This window comes from Ogataea philodendri, assembly GCF_020536065.1.
Source record: "Ogataea philodendri strain CBS6075 chromosome Unknown scaffold1, whole genome shotgun sequence".
Taxonomy (NCBI): domain Eukaryota; kingdom Fungi; phylum Ascomycota; class Pichiomycetes; order Pichiales; family Pichiaceae; genus Ogataea; species Ogataea philodendri.
In genome coordinates this window covers 941,866-960,208 of record NW_025763889.1, presented here as the reverse complement: position 1 = coordinate 960,208, position 18,343 = coordinate 941,866, and the positions used below count along the sequence as shown (strand labels likewise).

The following is an 18,343-nucleotide window of genomic DNA, read 5'->3' as shown; positions in this document are numbered from 1 at the left end:
AGCCATTTGCATAAACAGATAAAGGGGATTGGCAGTGTCTGATGCGAATTTTCTGTGTTGGCATCTGAGCAGACCTTTTCCGAAAACTTTGATCTATTGCATCTTTTAGCATAAATGGCATCTTCTCCAGGACAAGGCCCTGGTGGGCCATGGAACCATACCACGTCCAACTTTGTGCGTGCCGATGATCTGGAGCGTCGAATGGACGCCAAGTCCGAGCAAAATTCGCTGGTTGCCGAGAAACAGCAGTCCAACAGATGGCCCACGCTGTTTGAGATACTCAACCGCAAGACCCAGTCCCCTGTGGACCTGTGGTCGTTCTACGTTTACATGAGAGACGGACAAAAGAACATTGACTACCTGGACTTCTGGATCGATACTGTTCAGCACATGGGTCTTTGTAAGGCTTATGTGAAGGGACTCAAACAATCGTTGTTGTTGAATGAGCGAATACGAAGTGCCGATCAGGTGGTGGAGTCCATGTCTCCTCCAAGAAACCCAGTCTCTGCAAAACGAAACTCGAGCGGCAGCAGAGAGTCCAGATCGTCGTCGATGTTGCTGGATCTGCTTATGCGTAACAACCTGCTCGAGGAGTTTGATTCGCGGCGAATGTCGGCTTTCCTTCGAGGAGAAAGCAGCGTGAGATCAAGCGATCCCCAGATCCACGCCAAGATCGATCAATTGAAACGCAAATCGCATAGCTCTGCAGACGACCCGTTGGATGTGCCAAAGACACCGGTCTCGTCCAAACGTGTCTCGACCATCAACCCTCAAATGCTCGAAACAATGATCCAGGAGGACAGCGAGCAGTCCAATAAGTCGTTCAAAGACAGCCACTTTGTCACTCGTGAAAAACTAGCCCAGTCGGCAAACAACATCGTCCACACGTACTTCCTCCACTCCTCGCCCAAGAAGATCGTGATACCTCCGGAAATGATCAACTCGGTGGTCCGTTCTGTGCAAATGGACGCCAGAGACGATCCCGAGATCTTTGACGAGTCGCGCGAGTTTGTGTTCAAGGCCATGGAGCACGAAGCGTATCCAAACTTTTTGAGATACCACGCTTTGTCCAACGTGACATCGCGGTCTGCGATCTACCGGCTATTTGGTTCGCTTCTTGCCGGTCTGGGAGCCTTCTGGACCGGCTACACGCTTATCTTCTTGGACTACCAGCCAAAAATCATCCGGTGGGTTGTGGTAATCCCATTCTTTTTTGCATTCTATCTCCTCTTCACCAGTTATTATAGAGTTGATCCGCTGCTGTACTTTATCGGGTACAGCGAAAGCCGGGCATCCAAGGGCGGTTTGGTCCCGATTCGCGAGCCATTTGTGCGGAAGCTGCTCCTAAGACGTTCGATCTTTGTTCTACTACTCATTCTCCTGCTTACAGCGGTGCTCAGCATCATCTTTGCACTCGTGCCAGGCAAAAGACTCTAATAACGGCTTTTAATTTATTGCTAAATATTTGACGCAAGATCTCATTAGGGTATCGGTCAGACGTAGATGGTGGATGTGTCAACCTGCATGGCAGATTGTTGCGGGTATTCGACTGGGTGGGCGTAGTCTTCCTGGAAGTACGGATGGAGAAGAGCTCTTTTGGCACTGATTCTTCCCGCAGGGTCGTAGGTCAGCAGCTGCTCCAAGAGGTCGACGCCGTGGGCGTCCAGGTTTGGCACAGAATCGGCCAGGTTCTGCTTGGACCATTTAGGGAAGCTAGGCTTGAAGTCGCTCAAATAGGTAACGTCGGGCCAGATCTCCTCGGTTGGGGTTCCCAGAACACGGAAGATCTTGAAGATCTGGTCGATCTCCGAGTCTCCGGCAAACAGCGGCTTGCGGTTGGACATCTCTGCAAAAATGCATCCAATCGACCACATATCCACGCCTGTCGAGTACTGTTTACCACCAAGCAAGATCTCTGGACTTCTGTACCACAGAGTGACAACCTCGTGAGTGTACGCACGCAGCGGGACGCCAAACGCTCTGGCAAGACCGAAATCAGCAACCTTGAGGTTACCTTCCTTGTCGATCAGCAAATTCTGCGGCTTCAGGTCTCTGTGTAGAACTCTGTGAGCGTGGCAATGATACAATCCACGAACCAACTGTAACATGAACTTCTTGACCATGTCTCTTCCGAGTCCCTCGCCTTCAGGAATGGACTCCATGTATTTTTTGAGGTCCATGTCCAAAAACTCGAAAACCAGGTAGATTTTGTTGGAGTTGGAATGGACAATGTCGTAAAGTCCAACGATATTGTCGTCTCTTAGTTCCTTTAACAAGGAGATTTCCCGAATGGTGGTTGAAGGAACGCCTTCGTCTTCGGATTCCAGCCGGATCTTCTTCAGCGCCACAACCCTGTTGTTGTGCTTGGTGTCCAGAGCCTTATAAACCACTCCGTAGGTACCTAAATAGTTAGTTTGTTTGAGACATGGGTGGGACTGTGCGCCTTCTAAGGCCACTTCCACTGGCGTCTAATTCGCCACATTCAACACTCACCTTCTCCAATCTTCTCCAACCGCTCAAAATCGTTAAGTTCGGCCATGTTGAGGTATCTGATACAAATCTAAAGGGGCAATATGTGCGTGTCGATTAAATCTGGAATATCTGTGAAAATGGGACAGAATCGCTTTAAAATGGAAAGACAGGCTCGTGAAACTCTGTTCGTATTATAAGATCCCAAAACACTCAGCTCCACTCGGCTCTATCACTTCTTTTCGTGATCTATCTGAAAACAGAAAAAGTTTGTTTACCTATTTTAGTTTACGTGAATGGTCTGGTGCACGGGTGCACGGAAAAAGGAAAGCACCATCTACTCTGCTTTGGCGGCCTTCTGTTTCTGCAACTTGCGCAGTCTCTTAGCCTTGGTGATCTTCATGTTGTTGTAAGTGGACTGGGCAATCCACTCAGAGAAAACACCCAGTGTATTGTTGGCAACGTAGTTGATCAGTGCGTGTGAAGGGTATGGAGAGCTGGTTGCAAATCTGTCCTGGGCCCCGCCTCTTCTGCCCATGTTTCTGAGCGTGGCGGCCACAAACTTCTTTGGTGTTGGGATGAAGAACGACGATCTTCTGATCGCAGAAAGTGCAGTCGTGACAAAGTACGCCAGAATCAGTTCCACCTCGATGTTCTTCTCCTTCAGCTCAATAGACAGGGCCTGCGAGAAGTTTTGCAAGAACGCCTTGGATCCAGAGTAAACTGCAAGGTATGGGGTTGGGAACAGACCGGCAAACGAGCCAACGTTGACAATCAGACCCTTAGCGGCCTGCTTGGACTTGACGGTTCTGTCGATCAATGGGATGGTCAGCTTGGTCATTTTGACCAGGAACGCGTTATTGATGGTGAGGATGTTTTCGAGCTCGTCGTCTGGCGTTTCCTCGAGCAAAACAGGACCCGCGTGCGACCGACCAACGTTGTTGATCAGAACAGACACAGGCAGCTCCTCAATCGCCTTGTACAGAGAAGCGTACAGCTCTGGGGTGTTTTTGGAGCAGTCGGCAGCAACAACTCTGGTCTGCACTTTGTACTTGGACTCGATCTCGGTGGCGATCTCCTCGAGTTTGGCCTGGGTTCTCGACACAAGCACCACGTTCAGGCCTCTAGATGCAAGCTGTTTGGCAAACTCTTGGCCAATTCCCTCGGAAGCTCCCGTGATAACGGCCCACGCACCTTTCTTGGCTCCAAACTTGCTGTAGTCGACCGGAGGAAGGAGGAACAAGTTGACAATCAACGACAAAAAGCCGTAGATTTTTGCCGAGATCTTGAGAACACCAACGGCAGTGGCCGCGTAAAGCAAGCCGGTAAGCAATTTGCAGTTGAATGATGGGAGAGCCGGCATTTTCTGGAAGAAACCACAAATATTAATAAATCGTAAAAAATTCGTTACCGTTATACACAGGTCAAATAAAATTAAGAGCCTCCAATTTTTCCTCAGCCAGCTTGCACCGCACGTCTTCGCTTCTTCCCGCGCGCGAGTACCGCTCCACGTCCATTTCAAGCTGGAGCCGTTTTTCGGCCGCCTGGTCTATAATTTTGTTGATCTTGTCCAGCTCTTCAAACTGCTTGCTCAACGAGTTTTTCATCTCTCCACCAACACGCAGCCGTGTTATCCAATGCACCTCGTTCTTTTCCTGCTCCAAAACGGCCGGCTCGGGCTGTTTCGGCTCGTGAGCGCTTCTGCTCCCATTCCGCGAAGCAGGATACGCACTCCCGTTGCTTTCTTTGGCAGACCCGTATTCACTATGTCCGCTCGTCTCGCTTGGTCCTGACCGCGACCTCACATCCGCCTCAGGATAGTCGTAGTGGTACCCCTGGTCGTACGAATACTCCTGGTACCCGCCGTAGTACCCGCCGCGGCCACGCCCGCGTCCTCTGTACGAGCCCCGGTACGATCCTCCGCGCGAAGGACGGTATTCGCCGTGGTACTGGTCCTCGTGAGACTCGCTGTACTCGTTCCCCTCGTACGGCCCGCTAGAGTCTCTGTACGACCGTCTGTACGGGTACTGGCCGCCTCTACCGCGGCCGCGTGAGTAGTATTGGTCTCTGTATCCGTTTCCGTACCCGTTCCCTCGATATCCACTCATTCAAGAACAACTGAACAAAATAAATAAATGAGAAATTTTATTTCAGAGCTGTAACCTGTGGGGTGAGCAGGTGGGGGCGCAAACAGAGAGAATGTTCTCCTTCTCAAATGCCACGACGTTCTTTTCCATGACACACCCAGCTCCCCCTCGCCAGACTCGCTACTGCCGTTGTGTTTCTCGACGAGCTCCCCTTCCCATCTCGTCATACCACAGTCAGCGCCGACTTCTTTCGAAAAGTGCACGTGTAGCTCAGTGGTAGAGCACCAGATTGCAAATCTGATGGTCCCCGGTTCGAACCCGGGCACGGGCTCTTTTTTTGCAATTTAGTTTTTTTTCTCATTAATTTTCATCAATTATATGTCTATCCACCAGCTGGGCGTTGAAAATGGACATCACCACCCAATTCCACTCCACGATCCGAAACCGGTCGTCGGCTGCCAGCTTCCTGAACTGGTTCTGCAATTGCGTGTCCTTGGCCTCGCACAAGAGGTATCTGGCCTGAGCTACCAGTTTCGGCAGGCTCTTGGTCTTCTTGTCAACCACCGCACAGGTCAGACACCCAAACGACTTGATAATACTACTGATCAAGTCTGGACCTCCTGGGATAGTGGTTGAGATGTAGAAATCGGCTGACTCAAACAAGTCAGGGCTGGAGTTTTGTAGCAAGTTGGTGATATTCTGTGCTCCCAAACCCGGATCCAAGAACAGCTCCTTCATCTTTGGGTCGGTCTTGAACTTGATGGATTTCGAAATGTTGTATTTTTCGAGTTTCGGCTTGGACTTATCGAAATCCTCGATCTTCTTGTGGCTATCCAGGATAGACAGAACGTCCGTGAGGAATTTAGGCGAGAGAATATGTTTTGGACTCTTGCTCAACGACTTGAGGAACTTTTCTGTTCGTAAAACTCCTGGAGCAATGATACAGTTCAACGAACTGTTTGGCTGTTCGATAACCTTGATTCCTACCTTGTTGAGGTTACGCAGATCGGACGCTGAGAATTCCTTATCGCAACCGGTCAAAATAGCTGTAATCTCGTACGGTTTTGGCACCGTTTTCTGTTTTTTTCGTGGAACATCCTGCGAATTGGTGATATCCTCCAGCTGCGAGTCGGCTGCATGTTTCTGCGACTGCACCTCAAGACTCACGTGGCCCACAGACTGCGAGACCGGGAGCTTATCGCCCAACACCTGGTACCGAGAACTTGAATCGTCCTGCAGCTCCCATTTAGCATACGACTCTTCCAGCCACAGATGGTTCAGACACTTGATCCCCCATTCCTGTGCAAACTTGTACTTGTCGCCAGTCGGTTTTGCCGCCACCAGATGCGTGGTGGTGTACTGTCGCAAACTCTTGGTGAATTGTCCGCCCATAATCTCCACCAGCTGCTGCAGATATAGTCTCGAGTCTCCACGGTAATGTGTCACGGAAACCACCACGTTCTCCATTTCGGGTAACGGGGTGTTTGGATACGGGTAGTGCAGCAGTTTCTTGCCGGGGAAAATCCATTCCTGGTGCAAAACCATCCAGAACAGCCAGTTGAGGTTGCCCAGGGCCCATTTCTCGTCCAATGCCAGTTGGTAGATCTCGCCTGCTCTGTACTTGGCCAGACAGCAATTTGCGCGCGACTCCATGCCGACCGTGCCGCCGTTCTGTTCGACAAGCGCTCTTATTGCCGACAAAACACGACTGGACAGATTGAAGTCCTCGCTAAGGAAGAATGTCTGCCCCTTGAACAGGCTGGACGAGACTGGCTCTGCCGCAGAGTCTCTGGTATTGACGGCGTACGGCGACTCCGGCAGCTTGCGTTTGGACACAATGCTGTCAAACACCCATTCTGGGCGCACAATCAGGATCGCCTCTTTCTCGCACGCCTGGTTGAACGCGGCTGCCATTTGGCATTTCTCGTCGTCCAGATCAACAGCCACCAAATGGGTGGTTCTGCGCGAAAGCAGGTCGGTGTGGATCCCGCCAAACGACCGCACCGCGCTGAAAACGGCGTCCTGGTCGCCCTGGCACACGGACGCTGCGCAGCACACGCTCACGCTGCTCAGAAAGTATTTGGGGTCGGGAGAGTACGGTCTCAGGGTCTCGATCAGATTGGCCGCGATGGAGTCCAACACCCAGTCCTCCCGCACGACGGGGATCATCAGCTCCTCGGCGAGTTGGTACTCGACGAAATCCGTCGTGTTGGACACGATCAGCGTGATATTCACGAGCTTATCATTAGACAACGGGATCAGCTCGCTGTCCTTCTTGGTGACAATGGCGGATTCGTCGTCAAACCCAGCGCTTAGAATGTGTTTGCGGATGGCGTCTGCTTTTGCGGCGCTTAGCGCGGCCGACTGGATGATCAGAAATCGGTGGCCTTCAAAAAGCGACATACGCGTTGTGAGAAAAATGGTGAAAAATAATTTAAATAAATTAAGCTAAAATGTCGGACGACCAGAAAGTCGCCACTAACCAGGTGTCTGCGGCACAGCTGATGAGTGAGGCGTACGAGCAGCGCCAGATGCCGCCGAAGGCCCCAAACATCAAAATTGCCGACCTCGAGGAGCTGCGCGAGTTCCAGGGCAGGAAACGGACCGAGTACGAAAAGGCCCTCAGGGTCAAGCGGTTCGATTTCGGCCAGTGGATGCGGTACGCGCAGTTCGAGTTGGACCAGCACGACTACGTGCGAGCACGGTCGATCTTTGAGCGCGCGCTCGAGGTCGATCATAAACAGGTCCCTGTTTGGATACGGTACGTGCAGACAGAGCTCAAGGGGAAGAACATCAACCATGCGCGGAACCTGTTGGACCGGGCCACACGGCTGCTTCCGCGCGTCGACAAGCTGTGGTACCAGTACATCACCGTGGAAGAGTCTGTGGGGGACGTGATTGGAACACGCAAGATTTTCCAGAACTGGCTCCAATGGAAGCCAGGGCCAGACGTTTGGCAGCATTATATCCAATTCGAGTTGCGGTACAACGAGATCGAGAACGCGCGGCTGTTGTTTGAGCAGTTTGTTGTTGCGCACCCGGACTCGTCCACCTGGCTGCTTTGGGTGGATTTCGAGAGAACACACGGAGACTCTGTGAATGTGCACAACGTTTACCGGCTGGCGGCCGAGTCGTTACGGCAAAGAGGTGCTTTGGATGCCAAGCTAGTTTACTCGTGGATTAAATGGGAGGTCTCGCAAAACAACAGAGACAAGGCCAAACAGCTGTTTGACTTTGGGTTTGAGCATTTATCTGAAAAAGAGAGAGTAGAGCTGCGTTCGGACTATGCGTTGTTTGAGAAACAGCACGGTGAGACAGCATCGATCGAGGACTCTGTTTTGTCCAAAAGAATAGCCGTTTACGAACAGGAACTTGCAGAGACTCCCAGCAGCTATGATACCTGGTGGGTGTATTTGAAGCTCGTGGAGCCGCTTTTCGACGAGCGCAAGTTTGGTTCCAAGCTGGAGCAGGCTGTCGAAGTTGTTCCGCAAAGCGATGTCAAATCAGACTGGACCAGCTACATCTATCTGTGGATCAAGTATCTGATATGGCAGGAGCCACGGGACCAGGAAAAAACTAGGGAATTGTACGAGCGGCTGCTCAAGCTGGTCCCGCACAAGAATTTCACGTTTTCGCGGGTGTGGATCATGTTCAGCGAGTTCGAGCTGCGTGCGCGCAAGCTGGGTGCCGCTCGCAAGCTGCTGGGCCGCTCGATTGGCGTTTGTGGAGATGTCAAGGTGATAAAGTATTATATTGAGCTGGAGACCAAGTTGTTGGAGTTTGACCGTGTGCGGATGATCTACACGAAGCTGGTGGAACTTTATCCGCGTGACGCAGAGCACTGGATCGATTTTGCCAATCTTGAGGCCGAACTAGGAGACCGTGCACGGTGTGTTGCGATTTTCGACCTGGCGTTGGACGAGGTGGCTGTTTCTGCTCGGCCGACCGTCCTCAAGGCGTACATTGCGTACGAGATGGACGAGCGCAAGTACGACAACGCGCGGCGGCTGCAGGACCGTGCTGTTGAGCTGGCCGGCGACGTGAAGAGTCTGGTAGCAAGATGCATGCTGGAGCTGAAAATCCCTACACGGGCGCAGCTGGAGGAGTACGAGCGATCGGGCGCTGACGAGTTCCGGTTCGAGATCACCGAGGAGGCCAAGGACCGGAGCAGGGACGTTTTCCGGAGCAAGATCGCGTCAGCGGACGGGGCGCAGAAGAAACAGCTGGTGGAGGCTCTGGTGGAGTTTGAGCGCAAGTACGGCGACGCGGAAAAGGTGGCTGCGGCTGAAGCGCAGCTGCCCCGGCTGGAGAAACGGTTCCGTCACAACGCGGCTGGCGAAGAGGAGGAGTACTACGAGTACGTGTTTGAACGTAAAGGTTTGTCGCGGTTCGAAGAATAGATTATACAGATTGGGCCATTTTGTGCCATGCTATTTCGTGGATGCAGGTGTTGATTAGGCAGTATGTTGTGACTGCGATGAGCGCGAACGAGTACACGGAAGCGGTGATTTTGAAGCCTATCCATCCGGTGAGCTCGTAGACCAGGGCCTGGGACACGGCCATGGTGCCGAGCGGGAATGTGGAGGCCCAAAGGGCTTTGGACCACGAGTGGATCCAGCCGTACTGGAGCACGCACAGCGCGGCGACCACAGAGATGCAGACGCCCATGGAAATGAGCAACAGCGCCACGTACACCGAGCAGAGCTGCAGTGCCGTCGCGATGGTGAGCAGCACCTGGCTGTCGAGGCCGTTGGTGAGTGCCACGAGCGACGAGTCGGCCTGGACCAGCTGTGCGAGGCTCTGGAAATTGAGCAGCAGCGCAAAGCTGCCCTGGCCCAGCACGCCGATCGGGATGAAGCACGAGTACACGCTCTGTTTTGGAGGCAGGCCGGACGTGAACAGTTTATAGAAGTAAACCGCGATGAGTGGCAGAGCCAGCATGATTGCGTTTCCAAAGAGCATAAACGTGACAATCTCCGAGGAGAGTTTCCAGCGGTAGCTGGACAGCTGTTGGCTGACGATGCAGCCTGTGGATGCGGCGACGGTCAGAGTCACTGCCGGGAGCAGAATGGTAGCGTTGAGATCGCTGGCCGGGATTTCGTTGAGTGCAAACATGACATAGGTAAGACCCCATGCGCAGAGCAAAGTTAGACCCACCTGGATCCACCACAACGAGTACACGAAGATGGTCCATTCTGGCTTCAGGTAGTAGATCATGTTGATGAGCGACCCAAATCCCATGACCTGGGCGCCAAGAAACACGTTTAAACGGTGATCTTTCAGCAATCCGGCAAACGAGGTGCCGTCGTAACGGTTTGGTAGCACAAAGTAGCGCAGCACGAAAAGCACGTGGACCACAAAAAACGCTATCAGATCAATGAAGAAGTACACTATTCCAACGTACTTCATGCCCACGCGAACACTTTCGATGGGGAACCGGTACATCACCGCGCTGGTGATGCCTGTTCCCATGGTGATGACAAAGTACATGGGGTGGAAGTCGACCAACAGCGTGTCGACGAAACACGCGAACCGGGACCGTTTGAACGAGTCGAACGAGCTGGATGGTTTGAGCTCGGAAACTGGCATTTGAGTTGGCCGCAAAGTGCGTGCAAACTAGCGCTTTTATGTTCGGAGTTTCATTAAGTCCCCGAGGAGCAAAAAAAAGCTAAATTTTCAGAAACCGAAAAAATCCGGGGAATGAATCATAAGTCATAGATATTAAATATAGTAACTACGCTCGAGAAGAACGCGGCGCTAAAGTTTGGGCTCGCGCGAAAGCCGTTTCAGCAGCTCGCCGGGATAAAGATCCGCCGTGACCAGCGGACCCATGTGCCAAAACCCGCCGTCCACGATCTGCACGGTCCCGGTGATGTACTTTGCAGCATCACTGAAAAGGAACACCGTTGCTTGTGCAATGTCATCGGTAGACCCCAGTCGCTGGCACGGGATCTTGCTGGCCAGTTTCGAGCTCTGCGACAGCCGTTTGTAGCCCTCTGTTCCGCCAATGGCTCCTGGGGCAATTGCGTTGACACGGACGCCGATCGGGCCCAGTTCGACGGCCAGTGCGTTCGACAGCGCGTCCACGCCTGCCTTGGCAGCCCCGACGTGCGACTGGAACGGCACGCCGTAGTAGTGGAACGTCGCAGACACAAATAGCACCGCACCCTGGTTTTTTTTCAGTTCCCGGTAGCACGCCTTGACCGTGTTGAACGACCCGAGCAAGTCGATGTCCACCACCTTCTTGAACGCGTTTGCACTCAGCGAGTTGAAGTCCGCAATGAAGTTCCCTGCTGCTCCGCAGATCACAAAGTCGATTTTCCCGAGTTGGTCAGTCGTCTTTTGCACCGCAGCGCTCAAATCGCCGATCTTGCACACGTCGCAGCTGCCTATTCCAATAGCCCGCACGTCCGAGCGCATGGCGTCCAGCTCCTGAGCCGCCTTTGCGGTTTTCTCTTCGTTTCTCCCAATGATTGCTACCGAGCAACCAAGAACAATCAGCGCTTCTGCCTGGCGGCGACAGATTGTGCCGGCCCCGCCAGTGATGAAGGCCACCTTGCCCTTGAAAAGATCGGGCTTCCAAACACTTAGAAAGGGAGAAGAAGACATTGTCAGGAAAATTCGTCTTCACATGCTTTTTACTTCTCTTACCCCACAAAATTGGAGATAAAAAAATTAATCACGTCTCTCCGACCTCCTCCTCTTCGCTGTAATTGCTGATCTGGAACACTTTGCCCGCCTTCATGATGAAACTGTTCAGCTTGCGCTCCTTGGCGGGCGAGACGGTCTCGTCCTCGGACGGCCGCGAGTTCTTCGTCTTCACGGGCGGGTTCTCCTGCTCAGCAGTGTCGGGGATGTCCGGCGACGTGGCACTCACCTCGGTCGTTTCGCCCTGTAACGCGTCCTGTTCTTCCACAAACTGGTCTTCCGCAGTCACCAGCTCGCGTCCAATGTAGTTTAGTCTCAAAATGTGCGAATAGTTGGCAACCAAGTATTTCTGTAAAGCTTTGAAATTGAGCAGCTCCCGGTTCTGCAAAATCAGGTGCAAAACGCTTAAGCACGCCGAGTTGGCCAGGTTGTTCTGGTTATTAACCTCGCGCAACATCTCCATCGTGCCACGCAATATGTCGTTCCTGATTAGATGTTGTGTATAATCCTCGTCGTCCAGCATGATGATCGACTTGAGACACCGCAGAGCACTAAGTCGCAGCTGTAAAGAATACCGTTTCGATTGAATCTCGCCAATTCCTTGGAGATACCGGTGATTCAGAATGAACTCCTTGCTTGTGTTTCTGTCGTGCTCGCGGGCCACAAAGTTGAGAAGTTCGCACAGGTTCGAGTATGTGACGGTGGTGTTTTTGCAGGCAGGGTCTGTGATTACGCGTTCCAGCGGTCCAAACAGGTTCTCTGCGGCGTTCTGGTAGAAACTCTGCAAATATTTGGACTCCAGCATGCTTCCCTCTATGTTTGTGTCGCCGTTGCTCGGAGACGAGTCGATCGGCATCGACGACTGAGCCAGATTGGCCGGGTCCAGCAGGGCCTTGATGGCTTCAAAAGCCTGTGTTTTCAGGCCGTAGTTAGGCTCCTCGAGCAGCACGTCCACCAGTATCGACATCAGTGTGGTGTCCATCTCGCTGTTCTTTTTGTTGAACAGCAGCACGTCGTGCTCTATGATGGTCACGATCAGCTCGGTTGCCAGTATTCGGCTTTCTGTGTGCGAGTCTTTGAATGCGAACTGGATCATCTTGACCAGCCCGTTTTCGATCAACGAGCGGTAGAAATCCGATCTCGGCGTCGGCTGGAACTTCTTGGCTATGAGGGTGAACTGGTTGATGAGCTTGATTCCGTCGCGAGATTTGGCGTCGTCGTGTTTGTCGTAGAGGCCAAAAAGAGACGGTAAAAACTCGGGGTCAGTCCGGATGAATTTGAGGATCTGGTCCTCGTTCAGATGGATCATCGTCGATATGCAATTGAAGGACGCGTCGTCCAAAAGCCTGGCAAGTACCACGTCCTTGAGAAATTGCAGTCGGAACGTTCGTTTCACCAAACTCTTGATATTTTCGTTGTGCAGAGGAACAACCTCTTTGAAACTGGTCTTCTCCGCCAGATACTCTCTGTTGTTTGTTTTATAGCTGGGGAACTCTGAGTCGTACTCCAGGATCCCAGCAACACCATCAATTGTGTCGTCGTTGACCAAGGTGTCGAGAATGGCCGAGTCGTTGTAGAACACGAGTGTCTTCACAATGTCACATAAATAGTAAAGGTTGACCAGATGTCGGTTTTCCTCGTTTCTGTGGAAAGTTTCAATTAGCTGTGTGAGGAATCCCTCGTTCTCAATGAACTCGAGCAGTTTTTCCTTGAACTTGTTGGATTTGGCTCCCTGGTTCAAAAGTTCAAGCAGATCACCAAGGTTGGAGTCTGTAGGGAAACACGGTTCTGGAATTGGACCAGCAATAACCTCGGTAACCTCTCCGTCCTGGCCGTTCGAAATCACGGCCACAAGAGAAATATTGGGCTCGACAGAATGCTGGATGTTGATCAGAAATTCGCACAGTGATAAACATCCATCAGGTTCCTGGAACGACAGAGCGTAATCGTTTCCCTCGCTATCTGTCCAGACAATCAAAGTATCCTGTTGTCTTTGGTACTGGGTAGTTCCTTCTATGGTGGCTTTCAAAAGAGTCTCTGAGGTATCGTTCTCATTTCGAACAAGGAAATGGGGGCCTCCCTCCAACATTCCTGAACAGTAGCCTGTTCCCCGATCCATCCATTTGTCGTCCTCCAAAGTGTACACCTTGACGCGTCTGGGCGAGGTGGGGCGTACAACGTCCATGGCGGCTAAAAATACAAAGAATGTGGGCGTTAACGACGCGATGTGTTCAAGATATCAAGGAAATAATACAAAACGGTGGATTTTGGACTTTTTGGAAATTTCGGCCAAATCTGCCCAAGTTCGACGCGTCGATTATTTAGTGGTTGTTTCTTGATATACTGTTCTACTTAGTCCTTGTCGTCTCCAGCAACAAAGCTAGCGCTGTCGAGCGTCGAGTCCGGCACCTCTTCCTGGACGGCCGGTGGGGTGTTTTTGGCCAGTTGTTCCTTGTACAGCTTTTCTCTCTGTTTCAGTTCCATGGCTCTCTTTTCCAGCTCCGACGCACGTTTGGCCAGCTCCCTAGCTGACTTCCGCTCCAGCTCCTCCAGCTTCTGTTGTTTCGACAGAAGGCTCTCGTGCTTCAACAGGTACGGAACAGTCTCGCTGATCTTACGTAGCTGTCTAGCATTGACGGAGCCCGAGCCCGAGTACAACGAAGAAACCGACGGAGAGTGGTTGATTCTTGGGGATGTGAGCGACGTTCCTGGAGGCGTACCAACAGATGCATTTGGAGCAGACTTGTCGACCTCGTCGTCGACCAACGAGGTGAGTTCTGCGTCGTCCTGGAACGAGTAGTTTGAGTCCGGACGGCCCTTGAGGATCTCAGGCGGCTCTTGTAACGAGGCACTACCCATCTTGGAGGTGAGACTGTTCACCTTCTGGTCCTTGGTGACCCGTGTGGTGCCTGCAGTGGCGTCAGACAGCATCGAAGGGGCTCTGTATGGGCCGTCGAAGTTGGCCATCGACTTGGAGTTGGCAATGTCTGCCAAGTTGGACATTGACGGCGGATCGATAGGCAATCCATTGGCATTTGCCTCGTGAAGCTCGTCCAGCTCGGTCACCGTCATCAGCTTTTCTGTACGGTAGCTCTCGTACAAAAACTCGTGTGTGATGTCCTTGAGGTCCTGCAAATGCGATCCCAACAAAACAGACTTGAGAACAGGGAAGTCCGAGTAGTCGCTGTTGTTAATGTCGATCGACCCCCATGGATACGTCCGGACTCTGGTCTTGGCTCCGTTGACCTCTGCCTCCTCGTCAGAGGTGATCACCGCAAACGGCTGCATTTCACTCAGGTATCTGTTTTCCTCGATCACCTCCTCATCGTCGTCGGCCTCGTACTCAAACTGGTAAATCGGGATCTTGTGATGGTCAATGTCCTGCATGATATTTCTCTTGAAATTGAGAAGCTCTGTTTTGGTGAACGAATCGGCCCTTCCGATCACCGGGATCAGGTTCACGTACTTGGACAGTTTCTTCATGGTCTCGATATCGAGCTCTCTGAGTCCATGGCCCGTTGGAGTGATGAAATATAAGCAAACATGGACCCGGGTGTCGACGAATCTTGGGTTTCTTCTGACCCTGCTCTCCTCGGCCAGAACAAGATCGAACTGCTGCTCCAAGAAATGGATCAGCTCGGTGTCGCACAGCTCATTGTTGATGTTGTCTCCAAACCCAGGGGTGTCGATGATCGTCAGCAACAGCTTCGAGTCGTCCTCGTCCAAAATCTCCACAGACGTTTCTGTGATGGCTATGCCGGGCTCCTGGTCGGCGTTTTCCGGGTCAAACACCTTCTCGTACTCGGCCGCATCGTTCACAACACCGCTCAGGTTCGCAAAAGTGATCGTCTGACGAGTCACCTCACCCCCACTGGCCTTGCTGTATTGGTACCTATGTGGAAGAATGTTGCGATCCAACAAAGAGTTGATGAACGAGGTCTTTCCCGTTCCCGAACACCCGCACACCATCATGGTGAACCGGATTCCTCGCTTCAGGTCCTTTTGGCGTCTAAGGACGGCAGATGAGCTTCTTCTCGACATGTTGCAAAGTTATGTACGGTTGTCCTTTTTTGTTATTTTTTACGCGTCCACAATTAGCTTGATGATTTTTGTCTGCCATGCTGCGGTCCGGCTTTTTTGGGAATCGATTCAGGTCCAAAAATATCGTCTCCAATGTCTTTCCGAACCATCGAGGCTGCAAAGGCCGCACTGCTGGACAAAGAGCTGATGTCGTCAATGGGGTTCTCCATCGACCAGCTGATGGAATTGGCCGGTCTGGCCGTGGCCCAGGCCGTGTTTAAAGAGTACCCCCCTTCCTCCGCTAAAAATTGCTTGATCCTGTGTGGTCCAGGCAATAACGGCGGAGACGGCCTCGTGGCTGCGCGCCACCTCAAATTATTCGGCTACACGCCAAAAGTGTACTACCCGAAACCAACCAACCGCCCAATCTTCCAAGGTCTCACCACCCAGCTCGAAAACTTCAACATTGCCTTCGTTTCTGATCTTCCCCCAGAATTGAAGTCATGTGACCTGATAATCGACTCGCTGTTTGGATTCTCGTTCAAGCCGCCAATCAGATCGCCGTTCGACTCGGTCATTGCGCAGATGCTCGACGCACAAAACAACGGCAAACACATCGTCGCAGTCGATATCCCGTCCGGCTGGGACGTGGACGCGGGCCCGGTCTCGCCAGAAATCAAAAATTACCAGCCAGACCTGCTGGTGTCTCTGACCGCACCAAAACCTTGCACCAAACTGCTCTCCCCACACTCATCCCACTACGTTGGCGGGAGATTCATCCCTCAGGAGTTTGCCCAAAAATGGAACATCGACCTGCCACCATTTCACGGAGTGGACCAATGCTCTAAATTAAACTACCATATGGATTAATGATTAGCAAATTATATGCAACTAATACGAGAATGGAATATGTCAAGCAAAAGAACTGAATAAACACACTTATGGCTGAAAATATGGAAATGTCCCTGGGTCGCTCGATAAAATCAACAACTAATAACAACAACAACTAGTAATACAATGGTGAGAATATCATGATGGAAAGCCTAGCTCATTTGGGGTACTGCGAAAGTGGCATCTGCTGGTAGGAGTACTGTTGGAACCCGTTGTAATTGACTCCTCCGTTTTGTGAATTTCCCCCGTTCGAATTGCCGTTCTGCGAAGAATTGTTCCCCGAATTGTACCCTGGATTGGCAGATCCCCGTCTGTTTTGGCCAGGACCCCTCACTCCAAGAGGATTCTTACTGAAGCTCAGCCGGATTCCCCCTTTATTATTGGAGCTGGACCCGTTCGCACGTGGAAGCGTCCGGCCGTACAGCTCTGCCAACGCACGTGTCGCATACGCAACATCCTCGAACTCAACAAAACACATTGGTCCATGGTGCGAGCTGGAGCTGTTGCCCGTGTTCTGCTTGGTGCGGAACGACAGACGGCGGAATCCCTTTTGCGGCTGGAACAACGTACGCAGTTCCAACTCCGTGGCGTCGGGCGGAAGATTACCCACATACAAGGTGTTGCATGGCGGGTTCTGATCAGCTGGATTAGCGGGTGGAGGCACTCTGGCAAGTAATGACAGCTCGGGAATGTGCTGTTGCTGCTGCTGCTGCTGCGATTGCGGTTGCGACTGCGACTGCGATGAAGGCTGTGGCTGCTGTTGCTGGAATGGAGGTGAGGTGATCGAAGGCGTGCTTCCTCCGTTCACCAAAAGTGACTGTGATGTTCCGCTCGACTGAGAAGGAGCACTTGAGGATGTGGTGGGTTGGCTTCCGTTGAAAAATGCAGACCCTTGTCTTCTTCTATCCCACTCGTTGGTGATCGGAGTAGGAAGCCCGGTCGGAATGGAAGAGGCCAACCCTGTGTTGATTGTCAATGACTCCGGAACGCTCTTTGTTGGTGTTCCTCCTGGGTGAGAGGAACCGTTCTGAGAAGAGTTCACGTTGGGTTGGGATGACGACAAACTGCTTCCAGTCGACCATGGCCTCACAAGCTGGTCGTAATCGCTATGCGAATCCATCAACAGCATTCCCTTGCCTGACGACGCCAGAAGGGGCGAAGTCAGTTGCTCCAAAACGTTCTGTGCAGAAGTTGCGGACGTTGGGGTCGAAGACGATCCCTGTGGTGCAGGAATCAATCCACTTGGCAAAGTGCCAGCAGACTGCGATGTTAATGTTTGAGCTTGTGATGTTGAAGAAGATGCAGACGATGTTGACGAACCAGGAGGCTGGATGTTCGAAGAATTATGACTCGAAAAGGGATCACTGAAAAGGAATCTGGATCTCTGCGTGCTTAATGGGGGTCTTTTATTCATTCCAATGTTTGATGTTTGAGGAGGACCCAGCGAACTAATTATTGGAACAGCAGATGAACTGTGAGACGGCGAAGTTTGTGCATAAGGAGAGTTAGCAAAGGATGCAGAAGAATCATGCTGATCAGAAATCAACTCGACGTTGACTGGCTGATATGCTGTGCCAAACAGACACTTATCATCGAGAAGCTGTGCTACTTGCTGAGCAGTCTTCAATGAGCTGAATCTGGCGATGATGACGAGGCTCGAGGACACAGAACCGTGGCTCGAGAGAGATGTTGAAATTGAGCCATTGTTGAGAGGCACTGGGGAAGACCCATGCGTAGGGGACTCAACCTCGTGCACCAGGTCAACGAAGGTCACCTCGTCGAGACAGAGCGAGAATATGAGGAAAGCTTCTCTAAGCGTTGTGTCTGATGGGACATTTTTGATCCTTACCACTGCTGAGGATTGCGTTGTGCTCGTCGTACTGAACGACAGGTTGGCCATCTGATCGTTTATCTTGGACTCGTCGTAGGCGTCGTCCTTCAAACCCGATGTGAGGGTGTCTTCCGACGCATTGTTTAGACTGGTGTCAAATTTTCCGGACATTATATGATAACAGATTTATGCACCTAAAAACGCGTTTTTGCTGTAAGCCTGGCAAAAAAAAAAAAGCTTTTGAGCCAAAAAGCCAAATGGAGTTAAATTGATAAGTGAAATGGTTCTTCACTCGTGTAGCGGATTGTAAACGGAATTAACTTCAGACCGTAGTTATCTGCTTTACTTGGATTCTTATCGCTGATAGAAATATGCTATTTGGATACTCTTTTAAAAC

At 51.7% G+C, this 18,343-nt stretch overlaps 18 protein-coding genes across 18 annotated transcripts; 8 read left to right on the top strand and 10 right to left on the bottom strand.

Annotated features, from left to right (window-relative positions):
• Positions 1-114: 114 nt before the first annotated feature.
• Positions 115-2,060, top strand: OGAPHI_002483 (uncharacterized protein; the record flags this gene model as incomplete). Its single annotated transcript, XM_046203358.1, has 2 exons — positions 115-1,197; positions 1,476-2,060. 2 exons carry the CDS (start codon positions 115-117, stop codon positions 2,058-2,060), a joined length of 1,668 nt encoding a protein of 555 aa, XP_046063143.1.
• Positions 1,494-2,539, bottom strand: OGAPHI_002482 (uncharacterized protein; the record flags this gene model as incomplete). The annotated part of the gene is made up of 2 exons (XM_046203357.1): positions 1,494-2,401; positions 2,494-2,539. 2 exons carry the CDS (start codon positions 2,537-2,539, stop codon positions 1,494-1,496), a joined length of 954 nt encoding a protein of 317 aa, XP_046063142.1.
• Positions 2,540-2,609: 70 nt separating this feature from the next.
• Positions 2,610-3,817, top strand: OGAPHI_002481 (uncharacterized protein; the record flags this gene model as incomplete). Its single annotated transcript, XM_046203356.1, has 2 exons — positions 2,610-2,660; positions 3,137-3,817. The coding sequence occupies 2 exons, from the start codon at positions 2,610-2,612 to the stop codon at positions 3,815-3,817; spliced, it is 732 nt and encodes a 243-aa protein (XP_046063141.1).
• On the bottom strand, positions 2,807-3,832 carry OGAPHI_002480 (uncharacterized protein; the record flags this gene model as incomplete). Its single annotated transcript, XM_046203355.1, has 1 exon — positions 2,807-3,832. The coding sequence occupies one exon, from the start codon at positions 3,830-3,832 to the stop codon at positions 2,807-2,809; it is 1,026 nt and encodes a 341-aa protein (XP_046063140.1).
• Positions 3,833-3,893: 61 nt separating this feature from the next.
• Positions 3,894-4,577, bottom strand: OGAPHI_002479 (uncharacterized protein; the record flags this gene model as incomplete). Its single annotated transcript, XM_046203354.1, has 1 exon — positions 3,894-4,577. The coding sequence occupies one exon, from the start codon at positions 4,575-4,577 to the stop codon at positions 3,894-3,896; it is 684 nt and encodes a 227-aa protein (XP_046063139.1).
• Positions 4,578-4,916: 339 nt separating this feature from the next.
• Positions 4,917-6,959, bottom strand: OGAPHI_002478 (uncharacterized protein; the record flags this gene model as incomplete). The annotated part of the gene is made up of 1 exon (XM_046203353.1): positions 4,917-6,959. One exon carries the CDS (start codon positions 6,957-6,959, stop codon positions 4,917-4,919), a length of 2,043 nt encoding a protein of 680 aa, XP_046063138.1.
• OGAPHI_002477 (uncharacterized protein) lies at positions 4,935-9,707 on the top strand (the record flags this gene model as incomplete). Its single annotated transcript, XM_046203351.1, has 6 exons — positions 4,935-5,066; positions 5,200-5,912; positions 6,273-6,966; positions 7,058-8,142; positions 8,212-8,933; positions 9,049-9,707. 6 exons carry the CDS (start codon positions 4,935-4,937, stop codon positions 9,705-9,707), a joined length of 4,005 nt encoding a protein of 1,334 aa, XP_046063137.1.
• Positions 8,958-10,145, bottom strand: OGAPHI_002476 (uncharacterized protein; the record flags this gene model as incomplete). The annotated part of the gene is made up of 1 exon (XM_046203350.1): positions 8,958-10,145. The coding sequence occupies one exon, from the start codon at positions 10,143-10,145 to the stop codon at positions 8,958-8,960; it is 1,188 nt and encodes a 395-aa protein (XP_046063136.1).
• Positions 9,934-10,149, top strand: OGAPHI_002475 (uncharacterized protein; the record flags this gene model as incomplete). The annotated part of the gene is made up of 1 exon (XM_046203349.1): positions 9,934-10,149. One exon carries the CDS (start codon positions 9,934-9,936, stop codon positions 10,147-10,149), a length of 216 nt encoding a protein of 71 aa, XP_046063135.1.
• Positions 10,150-10,313: 164 nt separating this feature from the next.
• Positions 10,314-11,165, bottom strand: OGAPHI_002474 (uncharacterized protein; the record flags this gene model as incomplete). The annotated part of the gene is made up of 1 exon (XM_046203348.1): positions 10,314-11,165. One exon carries the CDS (start codon positions 11,163-11,165, stop codon positions 10,314-10,316), a length of 852 nt encoding a protein of 283 aa, XP_046063134.1.
• A 70-nt stretch (positions 11,166-11,235) lies between these two features.
• OGAPHI_002473 (uncharacterized protein) lies at positions 11,236-13,389 on the bottom strand (the record flags this gene model as incomplete). Its single annotated transcript, XM_046203347.1, has 1 exon — positions 11,236-13,389. The coding sequence occupies one exon, from the start codon at positions 13,387-13,389 to the stop codon at positions 11,236-11,238; it is 2,154 nt and encodes a 717-aa protein (XP_046063133.1).
• On the top strand, positions 12,893-14,250 carry OGAPHI_002472 (uncharacterized protein; the record flags this gene model as incomplete). The annotated part of the gene is made up of 3 exons (XM_046203346.1): positions 12,893-13,146; positions 13,827-13,920; positions 14,005-14,250. The coding sequence occupies 3 exons, from the start codon at positions 12,893-12,895 to the stop codon at positions 14,248-14,250; spliced, it is 594 nt and encodes a 197-aa protein (XP_046063132.1).
• OGAPHI_002470 (uncharacterized protein) lies at positions 13,557-15,245 on the bottom strand (the record flags this gene model as incomplete). Its single annotated transcript, XM_046203344.1, has 1 exon — positions 13,557-15,245. The coding sequence occupies one exon, from the start codon at positions 15,243-15,245 to the stop codon at positions 13,557-13,559; it is 1,689 nt and encodes a 562-aa protein (XP_046063130.1).
• Positions 14,748-15,230, top strand: OGAPHI_002471 (uncharacterized protein; the record flags this gene model as incomplete). Its single annotated transcript, XM_046203345.1, has 1 exon — positions 14,748-15,230. The coding sequence occupies one exon, from the start codon at positions 14,748-14,750 to the stop codon at positions 15,228-15,230; it is 483 nt and encodes a 160-aa protein (XP_046063131.1).
• Positions 15,246-15,298: 53 nt separating the features above from the next.
• On the bottom strand, positions 15,299-15,802 carry OGAPHI_002469 (uncharacterized protein; the record flags this gene model as incomplete). Its single annotated transcript, XM_046203343.1, has 2 exons — positions 15,299-15,542; positions 15,630-15,802. The coding sequence occupies 2 exons, from the start codon at positions 15,800-15,802 to the stop codon at positions 15,299-15,301; spliced, it is 417 nt and encodes a 138-aa protein (XP_046063129.1).
• OGAPHI_002468 (uncharacterized protein) lies at positions 15,378-16,094 on the top strand (the record flags this gene model as incomplete). Its single annotated transcript, XM_046203342.1, has 1 exon — positions 15,378-16,094. One exon carries the CDS (start codon positions 15,378-15,380, stop codon positions 16,092-16,094), a length of 717 nt encoding a protein of 238 aa, XP_046063128.1.
• Positions 16,095-16,272: 178 nt separating this feature from the next.
• On the bottom strand, positions 16,273-18,117 carry OGAPHI_002466 (uncharacterized protein; the record flags this gene model as incomplete). Its single annotated transcript, XM_046203339.1, has 1 exon — positions 16,273-18,117. The coding sequence occupies one exon, from the start codon at positions 18,115-18,117 to the stop codon at positions 16,273-16,275; it is 1,845 nt and encodes a 614-aa protein (XP_046063126.1).
• OGAPHI_002467 (uncharacterized protein) lies at positions 17,196-17,483 on the top strand (the record flags this gene model as incomplete). The annotated part of the gene is made up of 1 exon (XM_046203340.1): positions 17,196-17,483. One exon carries the CDS (start codon positions 17,196-17,198, stop codon positions 17,481-17,483), a length of 288 nt encoding a protein of 95 aa, XP_046063127.1.
• Positions 18,118-18,343: the final 226 nt, after the last annotated feature.